Source organism: Glandiceps talaboti, chromosome 15 (assembly GCF_964340395.1).
Source record: "Glandiceps talaboti chromosome 15, keGlaTala1.1, whole genome shotgun sequence".
Lineage (NCBI taxonomy): Eukaryota > Metazoa > Hemichordata > Enteropneusta > Spengelidae > Glandiceps > Glandiceps talaboti.
Window position 1 is genome coordinate 20,412,741 of NC_135563.1, and position 21,541 is coordinate 20,434,281.

A 21,541-nucleotide genomic window follows, 5' to 3' on the forward strand; every position below is an offset into this window, starting at 1 on the left:
TTGTTATTTACATGACGTATGATCGAACACGGGTCACGTGACCATTGTCCACCTAATGTGTATATATTATTATAAGCAACTGACATGGCTGACTCAGCCACAGCGGTCACCGTTGAAACTAGTTCTAGTTATAAAAACAACTTGGCGAATATATCTAGTGAGCAGCTAGCACGGACTTTGAAACTCACCACATGTTCTGTAGGCGAGAGTTCGTCAAAAGACGCCCGTGTGCGACGACATGGACAGCAACGGATGACAGACAACCAACGGTTAACACTCCGTCACTTAAAACACGAACGCAGTCACTGTGTTGAAACGTAAGTAATACACCGGGGTAATATACAGCTGACGTTACAACAGAGGTTGTTTCAAGCAGGTCATGGGCCCGTGCATTTCATTTTTATCAGTAACGTATACTTAGAATCAGATACTTAAAACGTCAGCGGTATCTAACGAATCCACTTTTACTAGTAAATGTAACCCAACTTTCTTATAACTGACACCACGCGTGATGCCAAAGATTGCATCCTAAAGATCATCTCCAAAATTTAAACTAAAAATATACCAACGAGATGAGAACGAGATCCACGAATATGAGTTTTAAATAGGCCAGGCTAGCAAGAGTTTGATTACCTAAAAGTTGGCCAACATTTTGGGTATATGTCGACGTAAACATCCGCATTGTAAAGTTTATTTGAAGTGTACGTGTATGCGACATCGAAACTAAGGTCTACGTGTATACTGATTTAATGATATCGCTATTATGCCAGACATAGCAGGGCTTCCGACATTAATTTATTTGCGATATTAAATTTCTATCACTCGCCTGCAAGAGATGTAGCGTTCAATCTGAAAGTTGCCCTACTCGTTTCATGTTCTCCAGATTTTTAAAAACTCAAGAGAAAAAATTAGTAAAACGACGTGCCGCTATTTTGTATATGTAGGTAGGGTGTTGTGTAGTTTTAATTTCATTCAGATTTGGACATAGTTAGATCGCATAGCAACATAACGACAAAGTTCGTTATTTGCGGAGAAGTTACTAGATAACGACAAGAGTGATAACGTAGGTATTCGTCATGGCTTGCTGCCATCGTCTTTGTACGATGAATATTGTTTACTCAGCCAAATTCAAAGAGCGTACAGTTGTCAATCATACATGGATCTGAAGCATCTTGTAACATTTATTGAGGTTGATTATAATTTCATGGCTTGATTTGGTAGATTTATAGTTTATTTCGTGCTGAACCAAATATCGACAGATTGCTTTCATAACAACACAGGCATCACACGATCACGTGTTAATGAAATCATCCTCCTACCACCCACCCAATAGCCAATCACAATGGACCATTCAGTGACACACCCTGTATACTCCCACGACGTACCCTCTGACCTACTGTATATGCAGTTATGCTTTGAATAACAGCTTCAGCGAAAACAGTTGCTTAAATTTTAACTGTGCAGTTAATGGAGAAAGATGGACATTGAGCTTTATGAAAATCAATAGATATGAAGGCATCCGCGAATAACTTACATTAGCATGTATCTACCGTGAATCGAATCGTATGAGGTAAACCGTGGGGCAATGACCTCTCAATGCATGGCTGTGGAAAATCGTCCGTCGCAAAACAAAAGAGAGTCCAGCCAGTACAAGTACACAATTTCAAAGCCATGGTTGCCTATTTTTAACACTATTGACATGACACTGGGCAATTGCTGGGTCTATACGACTATGGTTTGTTTGATATATACACAGAATAACATGAATACGAGCAACAATTGACAGTGTGGTGCGTCTGCGTCGGATCATAGCCCTTCACTATGGTCGGCTTAATAGGTGTTGTTGTTATTTAAAGTATTCCGTATCGTACGATATAGCCCTCTTGCAAAATTCCATGCGTCATTGAGGATATCACTCAATTGTGTTATAAATAGTTTACAGTCTATAATACATTTATGATGTTTGTAAATTACATTTTACAGTATGTTATTAAATCATTGACATTGGTTGAATTTAAAGGTAGTGATACTTTTAAAGCTATTTTAAGACTCTACAATGTCGATGAATTCAAATGTTTGGATGTCTATAGTCTACTTTTAACCTTTAATAGAGATGACGTTTACCGTAGAGTGATGGCGTCCTTTTGATAAAACATATCAGTACGGTTTGTCTTTCGCAGCATCGTTTCTTATATGAATAAGAACATAATATTAGTAATTAATATAAAAAGATATCGTTTCGTATTAATAATTTGATTAATTTTTGTCTACCCAGATCTACACCTTCTGCCGTTAGAAATGATACATTGGAAGATTCCATTTTCAATGCTTTCCGTGACGTAGACTCTGACCTACTTTCTGTAGCCACGTTCATGAAGGTAAGTGACGAATTAACCTAAATCTACCTTTGTCGTACTGTCAGTGTTTATATACAGTTGAACATCCGGGTCCTTGCTTTTTAATACTAAACCGAAATGTGTCAGTCAAGTTCAGTAACACGATCACCAGTCATGAATGAACAGCGTTAAATTCGCGCGTGTGACTTTGCGTACATTAACACTTTAACAACTAACAAAATCTGTGCGATATACTTTCCAATTTTCATTAATAAGTTTAAGCGGTCTAGCTGAACATTGCTTTGAAGTTTATCACAACAGGTGCGACTACTACTTAAAATTCATATTCTTAGCTATCATTCACATCCCCAAATAGGGAACATGTGGCGGCAACGAAATCATGCAGAATGAAATGTAGAATACCATAGAGGCTTTCAGCCATGGAAAGATCAAAGTTTAACGGATATGTGTGACCAGGACTGCCAAAATCAATTTCATAGTCAATTCCATTTATGAATTTGTTATTACAAAAAATAGTGTACGTCAATAGGAACAAAACAGATATACTACTATAATATGATTCTTCAGGTGTAAACAAAATGACCAGTAAACTTAGGTAGTACTGTGTTCAAAGGAAATTAAATACAGACGGTGACAACACATGAGGGTGCTTTACTAGGAATACTAGATAGCAAAATACATGTATTAGTAAACAAGTACAAATTATTAGAAAGGTACTCACCCAATCTAAAACCGATGAGGAGAATAGTCTGAATACTATATCTCCGTGTTTCTAATATATCTCATTACCTTTACTACATACTCTGTCTAAAAATGGGCCACAAAATAATTGTCTAAACATGACAAAACTTGTGTATCTACTCTCTGAGGAGGGTATGGTTAGATTGTTAAAATGTTGACATCGCAAAATGACGACAAAGAAAGTACTGAGTACCTACCAGACATTATGATTAGTCGTATCAGGTCCACAGACATCAAGAAATACATGAAATAACCTCTCCAAAAGTTTGATATGTCCAGCCATTCATCTGTAGTAGTACCAGCACTTCGTGTTGGTGATATTTGATTTTCCTGATCTGGCAGCGTACTCGGATCTTTATGGGAGAAGGTTTCCAAGACGCAAACGCAGCTGCTTGTTGACGTTTGAACACTACAGTGTCAGCTGGTTGACATTCTACAGACTGCTTGTAGTTGTTGTAAGCGACAAAGTTGGGACAGGATTAGTTGATTTTGGTCCCTGTACCCCATCAAAATGTCTACAACAAACTCTAGAACAGTAGTTTGGTGTCCAACTTTCCGCTCGCCTCAGCATCTTCATTCACCCACTGCTTCCGTTACTTTCGCAAAGTAAGGGACAAATCTGACACCACGCATCCACGGATATTTCTCCAGCTTTTTCTGTTTGTCGACCGAAGCATTCCATCTAGGCGCGTTACAGACATAGCGGACCATGTTATTTTTGGTACTTGACGAAAGAATACAATATATTACAAAAATTCAAACGCAGGACTGGCAGACGACAAACTCTTCTACGTAAGAACGCCATTGACGACGTCACATGACATACGCCCTCTTGCGGCAGCGCCTCCACAAGCACGAGCTCCGTTGTCCCAGGAATGAGTAATTGTCCCTGGATTTTCAATTCTCTCTCAGTCTATAAAATATATGCATGAATTTCTCTTTTTGTCGAGTTTCTCAGATGCTAATTACGTGGATTCACAGTAAGAGTATAAAAGATGGATCATATATAATATAATAGTGAGTAAATATGAGTTCAGCCAAAACAGACGATTTGCAATCCCAACAATGAAGTCTTAACATCCCTATCGATACCAAATTATGAAAAGGACTATAAGTGTTAAAAAATACTCAATGTTTCTTTAAGTCTCTTTGCTTCCCTGTTTACATCCAGGCTTTAGAAGAGAGTGGTTTACGACAGGATGACCCACGACTACAAGAATGTATGAAACACTTACACCAAGTTCTACTAGAGGAAGATAGTATGAACAGAGACACTTTTAAGCAGTAAGTAATTATCATTTCAATGAACTTAATTCATCAGTCACACACACACACACACACACACACACACACACTCTCTCTCTCTCTCTCTCTCTCTCTCTCTCTCTCTCTCTCTCTCTCTCTCTCTCTCTCTCTCTCTCTCTCTCTCTCTCTCTCTCTCTCTCTCTCTCTCTCTCTCTCTCTCTCTAATCCAACAGACTATAAATACATATAGTCTACATAAATCAATGAAACGACGCGCAATTGATTGTTCATTTGTTATATGTGTATTTATTTATTTTAATCCTCAAATCGACATAATTATACATATCTTCTTCCAGATGTATATCTGAAAACATCGCCCTCATCGGTCGTGCTTTGACTAGTAGTTTTGTTATTCCAGAATGGAAATCATTCTGTTCGAATATAGAAGAAATGTACAACAATTCGAAAAGTAATACCAATGGAAAGGTAAAATTAACAATTTGTAGATAGTCATATAAATGATAGATGTGTGTCATATCTGTGAAATATTGAGAAGTGGGCCATTTCATTGACTTCAAAAGACAACAACATAATTTTGCCCATAAGATCTTGGACAACCTGCCCCCCTCCAAGATCACGTTTTGCCAAAAGGAAGCGTATACATGTTACACCAACTTCTCCATTTTACAAATTAGCATAATGGAGATTTGATTGACATTCCTACAAATGAACTTGGTTAAAACAAATTGTCAGACTGTGTTCTCATTTATTTTGGATGTGAAATTATTATTCATCACTGATGAATTCTCTAAAGCCAAGGAGTGTATTATGTGTCTTGTGTATCACAAGATTAGGCATTTATGTACTGCATTTTCGTCTATAGGTAGCAGACTACATACCGCAATTAGCACGATTCAGTGCCGACAATTGGGGAGTGGCCATATGTTCAGTTGACGGTCAAAGGTCAGTCCAACATGAAGTTATGTCATCTTGTCTGTGCGTGTTTGTGTGATCGTAGAAGATGGGAGGAAAAGTGAAATTTGACGGATGGATTTGTTTCAATTAGAGCGCTGAATGAGGAAGATTATGTTTACGAAAATCACAAAATATGTACAAGATATTGGTTAATGTTATTTAAGTTTGTCAACTGTCTAATATTTGCTATTTCTGCTCATCTTTGCTTATGAGCTGGACAGGTTTAAAATAAAGCCAAGTTCAATATCACATAGTCACTGTGGCTTTGAAAATACGAAAGAAAATGGATATCGTTTATTTGTTGTTGTTTTTTGAGAGGTAGTGTTGATTGCTGTTAACAGTACAGGTCGACGCGTACGTTAAATGACATTTCTCTTCTTTGATGTTAAAGGTATGGGATTGGGGATACCAACGTGCCTTTATCCTTGCAATCGTGCAGCAAACCAATGACATATGCTATTGCAGAAACGGAGATGGGTGCTGACTATGTACATCAATTTGTTGGTTTAGAACCTAGTGGGAGAAGTTTTAACGAACTATCACTAAATCACAACAGTTAGTATACGCGCGTGTGTATTTGTTTGTGTTTGTTTAATTGTCGATGTGTTTAATTTTGTCTCTTGTCTGTGGTTTAATGTATGTGTGTATATATATATATGTATGTATGTATGTATGTATGTATGTATGTATGTATATATATATGTATGTATGTATGTATATATGTATGTATGTATATATGTATGTATGTATGTGTGTATGTATGTATGTATGTATTTATGTATGTACATGTATGTATGTATGTATGTATGTATGTATGTATGTATGTATGTATGTATGTATGTATGTATGTATGTATGTATGCATGCATGCATGCATGCATGCATGCATGCATGCATGCATGTATGTATGTATGTATGTATGTATGTATGTATGTATGTACGTACGTACGTACGTACGGTACGTACGTATGTATGTATGCATGCATGCATGCATGCATGCATACACGCACGCACGCACGTGTGTGTGTGTGTATGTATGTATGTATGTATGTATGTATGTATGTATGTATGTATGTATGTATGTATGTATGTATGCATGTATACATGCATGCATGTGTGTGTGTATGTGTGCATGTATGTATGTATGTATGTATGTATGTATGTATGTATGTATGTATGTATGTATGTATGTATGTATGTGGATGGGTGGATGGATGGGGCATGCGTGCGTGTGTGTATATATGTGTGTACGTGTACGCGCGCATATGCATTTGTTTGGTGAATGTAAGTATAGTTGGTTTGTGTCATGCAGTCTAGGTATACGTAGGCGTTGTGATTTTATTAGCACAACTGAACTTGTTCAGTAGTGCTATAGGGATCGCCCGGCGTCTGTCTGTCTGTGTGTGTGGATGTGTGTGTGTGTGTGTGTGTGTAAACAACTTAAAGTCAAAAACCGCTGAACCGATTGCCACGATATTTGGTGGGTCCATTACTTTGGGTGTCTAGTTGGGAAATTGTTCAAATCAAAATGATCGCATCACAGGTGTGTGATTTGGGTCAAAAAATGTGATTTTTGGTCAAAAAACTTAAACTCAGAAACTACTGGGCAGATTGGTGCGAAATTTGGTGGGAACATTCTTAAGGGGGTGTAAAGTAAGATTTGTTCATGACGGGATGATTCCATCAGTGATATGCAAATTAGGGCTAAAAATGTGTCTTTTTGGTTAAAAATCTTTAATTCTAAAACTACTGAGCAGATTGGGCTGAAATGTAATGGGAATGTATCTAGGGATGTATGGACGAAGAAACATTAAGCATACCATGATTCCATGAGTGATATGCAAATTAGGTGTAAAAATGTTCATTTTTGGTCAAAAACTTATATCTCAAAAAGTACTTGGTCAATTAGTCTGAAACTTGGCAAGATGTTTCTGAAACTGTTATTCTGCAGATTTTCTTCAAAATATTTTGACAAAATCGGCCCTAGCAACCATGACCACACCCTTTAGCAACAACCAAATGGCAGTATATTTTGGTCAAATAACAACATCATCTGGTAAGCAAGTGAGTAAACATTCAAAAAATGTATGCAAATACCCTAGCAACCATGACCACGCCCATAGCAACAGCCAAAGGTGGTGTATTTCACAAAGATAACAATAGGGTTTAATAGATAATTGAATAAACATCCAAAAAATGTATGTAAATTTGCATAGCAACAAGACCACGCCCATAACAACAGCCAAATAATCACGTATATTGCAAAGATAACAACAGGAATAGAAAGACAGATGAATAAACATTCAAAAAATGTATGCAAATACCCTAGTAACCATGACCACGCCCATAGCAACAGCCAAACGGTGGTGTATTTCACAAAGATAACAACAGGGTTTAATAGACAATTGAATAAACATTCAAAAAATGTATGTAAATTTTCCTAGCAACAAGACCACGCCCATAGCAACATAGACTAGCATATGGATAAACATTTTTAAAAACTACAGTTGTGCTACAACGCCATTGGCGGTATTTTTTGTTTTATTCACTATATGATTTAATTTTGATGTATATTCAATGATCGTTGTCGTAATAATTTTCACATTATATTATCACTTGTCTTTGGCTTAAAATTCAATAAAATAATCTCTACATATTTGACATGTTCTCTATTTTTAGAAAAACCTCACAATCCGATGATCAATGCTGGTGCTATTTTGATGTCATCGATTATAAAACCAGACCTGTCTGCGGCAGACAGGTTTGACTATGTAAGTCACCATATCCGATGTTATTTTTGTACCATGACAAATTGTGACGTCATCCATCTACAAGCCTTCTCATAGTAAACGTTGACACACTTCTCAGTGCCTCCACACGATTTACGTGTAAACTGGCGTGATTGGTTATGTACTTCTCAATGCCGCCACGTGATTTGCTTAAAACTGGCCTGATTGGCTATCTAATGATAGTTTTATTCAAAGTGATGCAAAACGAAAACTATACTGGTGAAATGTTACTGAAGATGCATGCCGTCAGTGGTACATTCTGTTTCCTCGACAACTAACTACACGTATACTGAATTATGCCATGGTATGCCATTGTTCATGTATTATGCCTGAATACCACTGTTGATTTCTGCTAATAATAAGTGAGGGTAACTGTATACTTCAGTTAGTAAAATAATACAATGACATTTCAATAAACAACAGAAATACCCTCCAAATGTGCAAACTCAGCTTATGCCCCTGAATACTCAGATCTCTGAAATAAAAACAAATCTACAGCGCCTGAGTTTGAAGAAAAGGGAAAGAAACTAGTGATATTGCTCGTTTTAATTCTCCCACGTTACGTTAACATGTTCTTGTACACGTGAAAGACGGACACACTGCTGTGTCTTGCAAGCGTTCTACTTTCTACTGTGAACGAAACCTAGAGTCTCACAAAGTGTGTTTGTTTGTTTGTAACCTACTAGATGGTGAATGCCTACCAAAGAATGGCAGGTGGAGAATTCGTTGGATTCAGTAATGCTACGTAAGTAAAACAACTGCAAGATGACTACATATGTTAATCTGGTTATAATGGCCTACACATCGTCGTCTCATTAGATAGCTACAACTGAATATAATGGAATGGTGTCATGTTAACTATTAATCAATTTGAATGCCAAGTCAGGTCCTAGTGCTCTAATAAAGGGGAACAATGGTTACTTTGATTTATATCTTAGCTGCATTCCTTTTATGCTTAGGTGAGGTTGATGTTATTTTTATTGCAGGCTTAGGGGATCTAGAATTTAGAAGGAAAGTCATTTTCACCAATCCTTCATCGAGCGAACTCGCCACGATGAAATTATTATGTTTCCCACAATACCTCACCCATTGTACCGCAGGGTTTTTCTATGTCACATTTGCCATTTTATAGCTCTATTTTGGAGAGGTCGCGCGATGCAGGGTTAGGATAAGCTGAAATAAGATCAGCATTCACCTTTGTTCTCGTCACATCATACTCTTAATGTCGACCTCATAAATGTTTTCGATTTGTTATACTCTCCACCGGTACAAAGTGTAGAAGGAGGAAGAACACGTGAAAACAAACAAACAAGCGTCGGTGAAATTAACAGGTGCGAAGGGCCTCTGGATTTGTGTATTTAGCATTATTGGGTACAAAGGAATGAAGTAAAAACATTGCTCGAATAAAACTACGAGAATTCCCAATATACATCATTCCCGTGGCTTCACACATGATTACGAACTACGTGACACTAAGTTTAACACGGTGTAAAACGTATTTCTTTTAAGTGAGTGAGATGTTTATGGTACGAATTGTCAAGGAACTCTTTGTCAAATGTCTAATTGTATAGTTCTTATTCTTGTAGTTACCTATCAGAAAGAGACACAGCAGATCGGAATTTTGCCTTGGCCTACTACATGAGAGAAAATAAATGTTTTCCACCAGGATCCTCGAGTCTTCAAGAAACATTGGAGTTTTACTTTCAGGTAACCTACTAAAACTTTCGTTCTCACTGTTATAATAACATATTAATGACATAAGAATTACTTTATATGGCTCTTGATGTTTTTGTCTGTCTGTCTGTCTGTCTGTCTGTCTGTCTGTCTGTCTGTCTGTCTGTCTGTCTGTTTGTTTGTTTGTTTGTTTGTCTGTGTGTGTGTCTGGCCATCTTCACCCCCTCTCTCTCCCCCTCTCCTCTCCCTCTCTCGCTCTCTCTCTCTCTCTCTCTCTCTCTCTCTCTCTCTCTCTCTCTCTCTCTCTCTCTCTCTCTCTCTCTCTCTCTCTCTCTCTCTCTCTCTCTCTCTCTCTCTCTCTCTCTCTCTCTCTCTCTCTCTCTCTCTCTCTCTCTCATAATAAATAAGTGTACAACAATATCAATTCTATCACATACTAACGACACTCGTTCTGTTCTTTATCAGTTGTGTTCAGTTGAAGTGACCTGTGAAGCTGGAGCGGTCATGGCAGCCACCTTAGCAAATGGCGGAATATGTCCGCTCACCGACGAACGCGTTCTGGATCCTGACGCAGTTCGCAATACTTTGTCACTTATGCACTCTTGTGGAATGTACGATTATTCCGGCGAATTTGCTTTCAAGGTGAAGGTATTATAGCTAACTTCGAAAAGCTAATTTGAATGTGAACATGACATTTATGTTGGGGAATAAGCACTGAATTCGCAGCCTCTGATATTTTATCCCGACTTACTAGTATTTCAGACACATCAAATTTTATATTTAATCATATTCGCCTGGTCCTTTGATTAGCATGTTGTTTAGGTTTGATTTGGAATTTGGAATTGACAAAGAAAGATTTCCATATCTGTGTATTTTTTATTGGTTTTGTTTGTTAGTTTTTTTGTTGTTTTTTTGTTTTGTTTTTGTTTTTGTTTTGTTTTGTGTTTTTTGTTTTTTTGTTTGTTGTTGTTGTTGTTGTTGTTGTTGTTTGTTTTGTTTGTTTGGGGGTTTGTTGTGTTTTTTTTTTTTCGGGGGGGGGGGGGGGGGGTTGGCAAGGCACTAGTCACCGAATGTGCATGTGAACATACGAACAAGATCCGAAGGGTAACCCTGAAATGGTGTGGCAACTTAGTTGTAAATTCCATATCTATTTTTATTTCTCGTCTGCAGGTCGGACTTCCCGCCAAATCAGGTGTAGCTGGTGCTGTTCTGTTAGTTGTTCCAAACGTTTGTGGAATAATGACTTGGTCCCCACCCTTGGACAGTTTGGGAAACAGTTGTCGTGGTGTTCAGTTTTGTAATGTAAGTATTAAAGTGTTAGAGCTGTAAACTATGTACAACATACTTGTCGTTTTAGACGTTTAGTTCATGTGCTGCTGTGTATGTCCTTTTACAGCCGTGTGTTTCAATTTTAGATCCAAACCAGTATAATTTATGCTAACTGTAGAGTTAAGCCAGACAATCAAAATCGAAGATTGTATCGCTTTGTATATGTCAACATCAAAGTCTAAGTTACTTCATCGTGACTTTACCTTTAGAGTTGGTTGCTTTTGGTGACAGGCTGATTTGGCAGTCTATAATGAACCCCTCAAAACGACGAATATTGCAAATATTAATCAAGAAAACGTTATGGTAGTTGTTTTTAAGTTATTCATCATCTCGCATCAATTCTTTGTAGGAACTTGTATCCAGATTTAATTTTCACAACTACGATATCTTGAAACACCACAGAACAAACAAGTTAGACCCTCGTAAGAGGAGATCGGATGTCCTGGTAAGATTAACATAGCTGACAATGTCGGAAATACAATGGAAATCACGAGACCTGATGAAACAACACGTCGCCTCGCTCAACAAATATCTTACAAACACTGCTGCATTTTATCATGTGGCTCGACTAACATCTTACGAATATTGCTATAATTTCTTTGTGTGAGTTACCAGCATCTAACAGATCATCGCCAAATCTAGTAAAAAAAAAATTACTGTAACCAGAACGGCGAAATATTTGCTAAGCAGGACGATAAAATGTAGCAACGTTAGTAAGATTTTTGTTAAGCCAGACAATAAAATGTAGCAGTGCTAGTGAGATTTTTGTAGAGACGACGCCGTCGAGATGGCCTGAAAAGACCGACGACGTTTTGTTTCAGGTTTCGTGATTTGCATTGTATATTGCATTATTTGTAGTCAGAGATGTCATTCTGTACAATTGGCAAGGCTTCGCGCTGTAATAATTTCTCCAGCTAATATATGGTACAGAGTAGGGCATTATCAATCATTTATCCAAACTCATTTCAAATGACCTGTAGCCGTACCGTGGCCCCTACAGTGTCAGTTTGATGTACTGGAGCCAGAATAGTCTGTAAGGTATAGTAAGCCATGACAGGGCGCCCTCACACATCGGTCAACCCCCTCCCTCCTTGTGACAGGAGGCCGGTGAGGGCGGAAGGACACGACGTATGTTACAGTCTAGATCCAGAAATGCACGGTTATAGTTTTATAGGACGTTAAGTTCATTCACATATCATTTCAATTGACAACACTATCATTTTCTTTTAATTGAATTTCGGCACCGGTTAGACAATTTACGTCACTCTTCATATCATTTACTTGTATTATTTTCATGTGTTCTTCATTTATCATATCTATGTTTTATTGTTTATTTCATGTGCAAAAACGTAATGCCGTATTTTATTTTCAGGGTCAAGTGGTTGTCAATTTGTTATTTAGTGCTGCAAATGGGGACGTGACAGCAATAAGGAGGTACTGTCTATACTTTCCCTGTATTTCGTATTCTGTATTGTGATATCTACTGTAGTAGTATCAAAATTGTAAGGACGTCTTTGTAACATTTACATAATTATGTGCTTATTTGTCAACGTGAGGGAGATACAAGAAAAGGGCACCTTAATAGTTAATATGAATTCACGTTCTTAAATACAAAATTAACGAATTCTGTATACGGTTTAAATTTGAACAGGTATTCTATGCAAAATATTGATATGGGGCAAGCAGACTACGATGGAAGGACAGCCCTTCATCTTGGTGCAGCTGAAGGTGTGTAAACTAATAATTATTTCAACTATTTAACTAAAACAAACGAGTAAATTATGTTTACCGCCTTATTTCCGCCAATATCAAGATTGGGGGAATAAAGTCGTGACTTTAAGTCCATCCAAATTGTGTATCTCTTACGTCATCTCTTACGTCATCAATCAACAAGGAATATAAATCTAATACGTCATGACACGAATCAGAGTTCTCAATCCGATACGTCATCACATAAGTCAGCTTACTAAATCTGATACGCCATCACAGCAACTACAAAGTCGTATTCAAATCTTATAAATCATCGCACGATGCAAAGTAGAGTTCTGAATCTGATATGTCATTACACGGATCAGAATTCTAAATCTGATACGTCATCACAAAGACCAGAATTCTAAATCTGCTACGTCATCTCAGTAACTGCATCGTTCTGAATCTGATACGTCATCACAAAGATCAGAATTCTAAATCTGCTACGTCATCTCAGTAACTGCAGCGTTCTGAATCTGATACGTCATCACACAAATCAGAATTCTAAATATGATTCGTCATCACACAAATCGATAATATCTACTTAAATTTCTTTTCTTTTCAGGCCATCTCGACGTCGTCAAGTTTTTGGTTGAGAGATGTCAAATCGAGCTTTGTCCACGTGACAGGTAATTACAAACAGTTGATCAGTTTGAAAATAGTGGATTCGACTTTCCTAGTTCACGTAGTGTTTTCGATATCATGCATTGCTGACGTCACACTTACGTTATCGAATCAGATCACTACCTCAAACGTATCTGGGCATGCAATAGGGTACCTGTCTCGTGGTAAGTTTTAGGATAACATCTTAATTCAGCCAATACTTTAATCGTACCACTGGTAGTCATTTTTAGGAATTTCAATATCGTGGAATAACGATAGGTCACGCTTCACAACATATGACTATTTTTCAACTGATGTATCATTGTATGTAGCGCCCCCAACGTTATCTTTGCAAATGTTTTAGCTTATTGTTTTTGGTTCAATCACAAAATATATTCTAACGTGTGTGACTTTAATAGTGATGGCTTGATGTGCTATAAAGTGTTATTTCTATATATATTTTATTACACAGGTGGGGTTTTACACCACTGGATGAAGCCAAACGATTCGGACATACAGGCGTGGCAGAGTACCTTGAGAGAATCACGCCTGGAAGAAAGACGAGGACAAAAAAGAGAAAGGCAACAGATTCAGAAATCTGTCTGAGATCAAAGAAGACAACCGAGCGACAACAGCCACAGCTTTGAATGTATCTTTTATCAAAGAAGGCAGCTACCTTACATAATAATTTCATTGGCAGTGTAAAGAATCGTTACATGTAACCGAAGGGACGATCCCAACGGTACGTCCTCGTCACTGTCATGATAGGTGGCGTGGTAACAACGAAGTAAGGCAGCTAAAATCAACCTCACAGAGTACCTGGAACAAACTTTATAGCAATTCTGTTATTTACATTGTCGTGTTGGGGTTTTCATATGGAACTATTTCTTGAGGTTTTTTTTTTTGTATTTACAATTTGGACAATAGTATCAGTATGATTAATAATGGAGCAGTAGTAGTTACCATCTATCCTACTGCAGTGACAACAGTTTCATGTCCTATCCTGGGAGCTTCTTCAGACTGACTAATGATCTAGGGACGGGTAGTTGATGACACGTGACATAGTTGAATTATCATGTGATAATGAGATCCGTTGAGGATTTTGTGTCCGACAACGGTGTTGCACGCGCCCTCCAAGTTATGACGTAGAGGGCTCCTGCCGTTTTACACGTATGGCTTTCACACCCTTTTCAAACTCCAGCCCATGTCAACCCGAAGAAGCGTTCAAGAAAGAACGGAACACTATTGCTATTCACACAACAGCAAATCCAGAATGATCTGGATACGTGAATGGTGGTATGATTGATATCAGTGCGATAGTTACTATTATTTAGTGTTCGACTTTTCTCAGATTTACAGTGATTTGGAAGACATTTTAGTGGTCTGAGACATAATCCAAGATATTCTACACTCGGAATGTTAGTCGCCAATGTCACTTATCTTGCCGTTTAATATGCACAACACAAAACCTCGTAGATTTAATTGTTCTAAAAAAAACAAGTCAAGGTGCTTATATTTTACCTCAGTTGTTTTATAATATATTTCCGAACTCGTTTATTTCGGAGGTTTTATCGGTTCAGTGTCGATGCACTCGTGGCGTGACGTGGTGTATATAGGGTTAATAGGTCAAGTGTATCGATTGATTGAATCATGTAAATGCATCTTTTAATTTAGTAAAAAAAAGGGGGTCCACTCGTCAGTATTATTAATTTTGTATGGCATGGATTAGATTGTACATTATGTTTATATATCTGAGTTAAATTATTTATAAGCTATAAGCGATAAAATCTCCAAGAGAAAACCAGCAGCTGTTTGGGGGGTATAACGTAGATTTCACTTGGACAAGTATGGCTATACGTGTATAGAGATTTGGTACCCACACTTGATCAGTTACAAGACCAGTGTGAAGTGCAATAAGTCACGTGGACGTGATTCCACAAACTTACATTTCTACATTTTAAAAAAAAATCAGGTATCAACAAATTTCTCGAGAAAGTAGGCTTAGATTTACCTAACTACTGAACTAAGATTTACATAACTAGTCAACTTCAAAACTGTACACGTGTATTAAATTTCGTTCGTAAAATTACTGAGGTAATAATTAGGTGATAAATAGATGTATATAGTATAACATTTACCATGACTCTTTGTCAGTGGTTGCTGTATGTACCAACAACGCTTAGGTGTAAAATTGTAGATATTGGTTATGAAATATACATCTCAAGCTTCAGATTAAGTTGATTATCAATCTTATTAGAATCTGATGTAGGAAATACAGCTCGAATGCTGTAAATACCTCTATTTCCTTCACATATTGTTTGTCTTGGAGTTTGTTGTTCCACGAGTGAGTACGTTTTTCTCACATCAGATTTAATCAGATTGTTGATTATGATACTAGTCGCATTGTGTGTATTGAATACCGAGGGTGCTTATGGGTATTCATATTTCCTGTTTGATGTTTCTCAATTGTTGAGATGAGGTATGTATGAAGTAAGCTACTGTTACGTTTTAATCTGTCATTAACAAGTGAAATACAAATAACGTTATTTTTTATGTAAATAAAATCGATATTCATGCACTTTTTGAATAATGTTATTGATTTGGGAATTGATTTGGAGTCTCTTAACGGTATGTATAATTTTATGCTGTCACGTGGTCTGTTGAAACATCAGAACGCCGGTATCTAGGTGTCACCAAGTTCTCACAATTTCGATACAATAATTAACTATCGAGTGAGTGAGTGAGTGAGTGAGTGAGTGAGTGAGTGAGTGAGTGAGTGAGTGAGTGAGTGAGTGAGTGAGTGAGTGAGTGAGTGAGAGTACTTCCATGATACTAGTATATTATTCAAATGGTGTAATGTCACGTTCAGTATAATTTACCAGTAATCAAAACATATATGTAAAATAAAACCTTACACAACAAAATGCTGCTACCCTTAAACACTTTGAAAAATATTTCCAGCAAGCTGTAATCTACTGCGAGTATCCAACAACTTCAGTCTTTTCTGGACCGGGATTCACGCCCTCGTCGGCCATTATGAGTACAGTCTATAGCTCAATGACCGTAACTCGATTATTCCGCAGAATAACTAAAGTTATAGATTAAAACGAGTTAGAAATTCGACGTAATGTCTTAATTTTTTATCTGTCTCACGTTACTTTGGTTGATTTAAGTGATAAAATCATTTATTACAGCTGACAATGTGCTATGTAGATATAATTTAGCCGTATTAAACTTTTATTGACAGGGCGAGGACTTTAAATTTAAAGAATAGAAATATTATATTACCTTAGGTAATGATACTATATGTCAGTTACACAAACTGTGTACTTTCTGTGAAGAGATATATCGATGCGTGGGCGTCACCTTTGTATAAGACAAACTGTTTTCGTGACTTATTCCTCAATTTTAAATATAAATTGAAAATTGAATAAAAAGCGTTAATTCAATCGGAAATATTTAGACACAGCTGGAAAGCTTTGGTTTCGTGTAGTGTATTAACGAGGAAATGACGTGACTTCAATAAACGATTCGATTGAGTTGTGAGTAATCTAGTGGATCCCATTACTATACTTGTGGTGCAATTATTATAGATCCACTTATAACGACAAACCAGAACGAGAGGTTGAACTCTGTTATCCAATGGTCTGATCAGAGTTAGATTTCTAGGTACATTCTCGCAAGCCTTAGTACATATTTCTGTTGAAGCAACGAAATGTGAAGCTCTCAGTGGCCCGTGCTTAACGACGTTGTATAGGTCTGGTTCTACCCAATCGTCTGGTCTGTTTAATTCACAGGTCTGGTTCTACCCAGTCGTCTGGTCTGTTTAATTCACAGGTCTGGTTCAACCCAATCGTCTGGTCTGTTTAATTCACACGTCTGGTTCTACCCAATCGTCTGGTCTGTTTAATTTACAGGTCTGGTTCTACCCAATCGTCTGTTCTGTTGAATTCACATGTCTGGTTCTACCCAATCGTCTGGTCTGTTTAATTCACAAGTCTGGTTCTACCCAGTCGTCTGGTCTTTTTAATTCACAGGTCTGGTTCTACCCAATCGTCTGGTCTGTTTAATTCACAGGTCTGGTTCAACCCAATCGTCTGGTCTGTTTAATTCACAGGTCTGGTTCTACCCAATCGTCTGGTCTGTTTAATTCACATGTCTGGCTCTACCCAGTCGTCTGGTCTGTTTAATTCACAGGTCTGGTTCAACCCAATCGTCTGGTCTGTTTAATTCACAGGTCTGGTTCTACCCAATCGTCTGGTCTGTTTAATTCACAGGTCTGGTCCTACCCAAATTGTCTGGTCTGGTTGGTTCTGCCCAATCGTCTGATTTGTCCTATTCACGGGTCTGGTTCTGTGCAGTCGTCTGTCAGATTCACAGGTCTGCCCAATTGTCTGATCTAACCAATTCACAGGTTTGGTCCTACCCAGTCATCTGATCTCAATCACTATTCACAGGTTTGGTCCTACCCAGTCATCTGATCTCACTCACTATTCACAGGTTTGGTCCCCTCAATCTCAGACCACTACATAGTGGTCTGAGCCTCAATGATCTATAGTCCGACCGACTTGTCTGATTCACAGGATGTCTGGTTCTACCCAATCGTCAGATCTATCTCAGACCACTGTAGCTATAGTGGTTTGAGGATCTATATTTCCGAGGTCTGGTTCTACAAAATCTGCTGAACTGTCTGGTTCCACCCAATCTGTCTTAAAGGACCAGATTAAAATCTAGGTAGTAAACACAGTTGCCTAGTAGAGCTATACAAAATGTGGTCCAGAACAAAAGAATAATCCTATGTAATCCTTATGGCTACAATGATAAGATAACACTAATGCAAGAACCTGGGATTGAAATCCTGACCTTGAAATTAACGGGTTATACCCAATCATCTAATCTGTGTAATTCACAGGAGTGGTTTTCAACACGGTTGGGTAGTAGTAATTAATACTAGGCAAAAGTATTACATTTGTGTATGCTGGGATTCTTGCGTTTTTTGTATGCAAATTAGTTCGATCCGCCCGTGACGTATGTATATGTATGTGTGTGTATGTATGTGTGTGTGTGTGTGTGTGTGTGTTCACGTGTGTGTGCACGCACGCGTATGTATTTGTGTGTATGTGTATTTGTGTATGTGTTTTCCAATTTCTCCCCACTTTTTCGAGATTCGCGTGCAATTTCAGGAAAGTGAAGATGTACTGTACTAATTGATTTTTATCCAAAATATTTGTATCAAATATTACCTTTTCCATAACAGCAAATTTCATGATACAATCACATGTCATTGAATACTCATTCTTAAAGATAAATCAAAATCTGACTGATTGTATTTTCCCATAGTTACAAGACTGAGTTCCCAGGTTTATCTATCGCATACGGTGATATTTGACGCATAAACCTATGCCTGTTTCCAAGGCAACACCATAATATAACGTTGCCTGTAAGACTGTCTGCCTCGCATGGTATCCTTACATCAGAAGTCCAAATCGGTCAATTAAAATCTCAATCTGCTAGACTCAGAAGAGTCGGCGTTCTTCAACCACAGCCTTTCATCTTTACACAATATTACAACTCCAATATCCAAATTAATAACTCCCACATAGCAAGCCCGAGGGATATCGACGTTTTGGAGTCTGCAAGATTGGCGCCGAATCATCAACACGACTAGATGGTAGTCGAATTTTCATTCTCCTCGTCATCCAGACTGGCGCGGAGACTGCAAAATTCATTTGTAAAAGTGTGTATGTATGGTAAAGTGACGCAGACATTCACCTTTTGAGGACTTGCTTTAGGATAATATTTATTCACCGTGTCTCGCAATCATGATTTGTGGCATTTTCCGGTGAAACAGTTTCGAATTACTATCTACTGACGCTGATGACCCTATGTCTCTTATGACTTGCACTCCTCACAGAGAGTAGTGAATCTTATTTTTTCAATACTCGTCAACATCATGTGCATGTACATAGTATTGTGTCACCTTTATTTCCAGGAAAATAGGCTTCGACAAATGAGACCCGTACAGTCGTAGCAATTGAAGTTTTTTGACGTTGGTTCTGAAAATAGGACAAGTATTACGTCAATTCTTAAAAGCTGATTAACATTGCCATGGAAACGCCGAAACTTGTACTGTTTTACCTTTACATATCCGATTACGTAAGACGACGTAATGTAATTATGTCGAGAAGTATGAACGTTAGAAATCATAATACTGATGTTAAACGTCAGATATACATTATTTATGTTATTCAATTCAAGATGCATCATAATACCCAAGATCATTTTAACCTGTACAAATTGAAGTTTACACTATGTCCCTCGTGTATGGCTAGGTATATGTAATTGAGGGCAAATAGTGAATGAGATATACAAACTATATTAGGTTGGTCCAAAACAGAATGTAGTTTGGAGGTAATAAATATGAACATGAATCTATTAATTGACGGATCCATGGTATATGAATAAGGCTTAAAGACTCGAACTTTGGGCGATGACTAGGGTAAGGATTTTTCCAAAAAGGGAAGAAATCTCCGTTTGGGGTATATGTCGCACGTTGGGCTGTTTCAATCCAGGGTCATCGCATTCGTGTTATCTTAATATGGATAACACGGGATTTTTCCTTTGTTCTGGACACACCTTTCCTATAATAGTTCTGTCAAACAACCGTTCTTCACACTTAGATTTTAATCCTAATCTGAAGTGGGCCTTTATTAAAAGGAAAGATGGAATATAATAATAATAATAATAATTATTATTATTATTATTATTATTATTATTATTATTATTATTATTATTATTATATACTTATTTTATAATTTGGCGTTTTGGCGTTTTGGTAATATTGTCGATATGTTGATGAACATGCAAATCTAAGTACCGTTAACATAATGTCTTTAGATACAATATAGATATGTTGGGAACATACTGTATCTGATTTGTACCATGGAATATCACCACACTTCCATGCTTGTACGAAACACGTGGTTTTATACATAGAATAGATATAATGGGAATAGAACATACAGTCGAGTGTTAACTCGCACGAAACACAGGGTTTTAGACTTAAAATTGATACGTTGGAACAAATGTACTGTATATTACCTCAGATCACTAAAGGTCTGAGACATTACCCGACTCGTACGAAAACGGGCCCTTAGATAACTTTAGATATATACCTGACTTGTATGAAACACAGAAGTTTAGACACAAAATTGACCATACTATAGTATTTGAGCTGTATGAAACACATGGCTATAGACTACAGAAGACGGTGAATGGGAGTAGTAGAGGAAGGTAACCCTCGTTTCACAGAGACGTAGACAACGTGTCTCAATTGTATCGCTAGTCAGTCGTATCGATCAAAGCTGAAGTGTCACGGAGTCGATTTAATAAGCTATAAATATGGAATATATTACTTACTATGGCGACAAAGGTATATCCGCTTCTCATTTCATTCAAGACGTAAATATTCTACACTTTTCAAGAAATCCTCGAGTTTGTCGCCGAGATAATTTAGACATAATTTTTTTTGCTTTATTAGGACAGTGTTCAGTGATCGTCAGTGTTTTGATTATCGTCTGCTGGTATGAAGTGCATAAGCATAACTCTGAGAACTTAGATCGTCGTGTGTCTTTGCTTTTCGCAATGGCGTAACTGCACGAGACCTGTTTTGCAATCACTTTCACTGGTTTAAATTATTCATGACTCTCCTGTAGAACTTACAGAAACGGCTAAATTTCAAAGCAAAGCCTTCGCCGAAATCTTTAGAATTCGGTTCCCCGCAACATGGGAATCGGAAGAAAATGAAGCATGAGCCCAATGATTTACGGCTTTTATGCGAAACGATTCCATTCGAGATGGTGTTTACCAACCATGTTTAAGTCAAGTTAAGCCTCGGTATTGTCATTGCCTATACCCGGATTGAAGAGAGTCGTCCATTCAAAATGAGCTCTGATAAGCTAACAATACGATTGGGTAGTAATGATCTTAATACATTTGTGGCCATTTGAAATCCCTTCAAAAGAATGTAAATGAGCGCTTTATACAAGTGAAAACTACGCCGACAACCTGGCGCCCGAAT

The 21,541-nt window shown here is 37.6% G+C and overlaps 1 protein-coding gene across 1 annotated transcript; it reads left to right on the forward strand.

Moving 5' to 3' along the window:
• The first annotated feature begins 111 nt into the window (after window positions 1-111).
• LOC144446081 (glutaminase kidney isoform, mitochondrial-like) lies at window positions 112-15,574 on the forward strand. The gene is made up of 16 exons (XM_078135775.1): window positions 112-317; window positions 2,276-2,378; window positions 4,270-4,382; window positions 4,700-4,829; window positions 5,227-5,306; window positions 5,710-5,873; window positions 7,997-8,088; window positions 8,793-8,851; window positions 9,693-9,813; window positions 10,246-10,422; window positions 10,951-11,082; window positions 11,459-11,554; window positions 12,482-12,543; window positions 12,761-12,837; window positions 13,424-13,487; window positions 13,934-15,574. The coding sequence occupies exons 1-16, from the start codon at window positions 253-255 to the stop codon at window positions 14,106-14,108; spliced, it is 1,710 nt and encodes a 569-aa protein (XP_077991901.1). The 5' UTR covers window positions 112-252; the 3' UTR covers window positions 14,109-15,574.
• The last annotated feature ends 5,967 nt before the right edge of the window (window positions 15,575-21,541 follow it).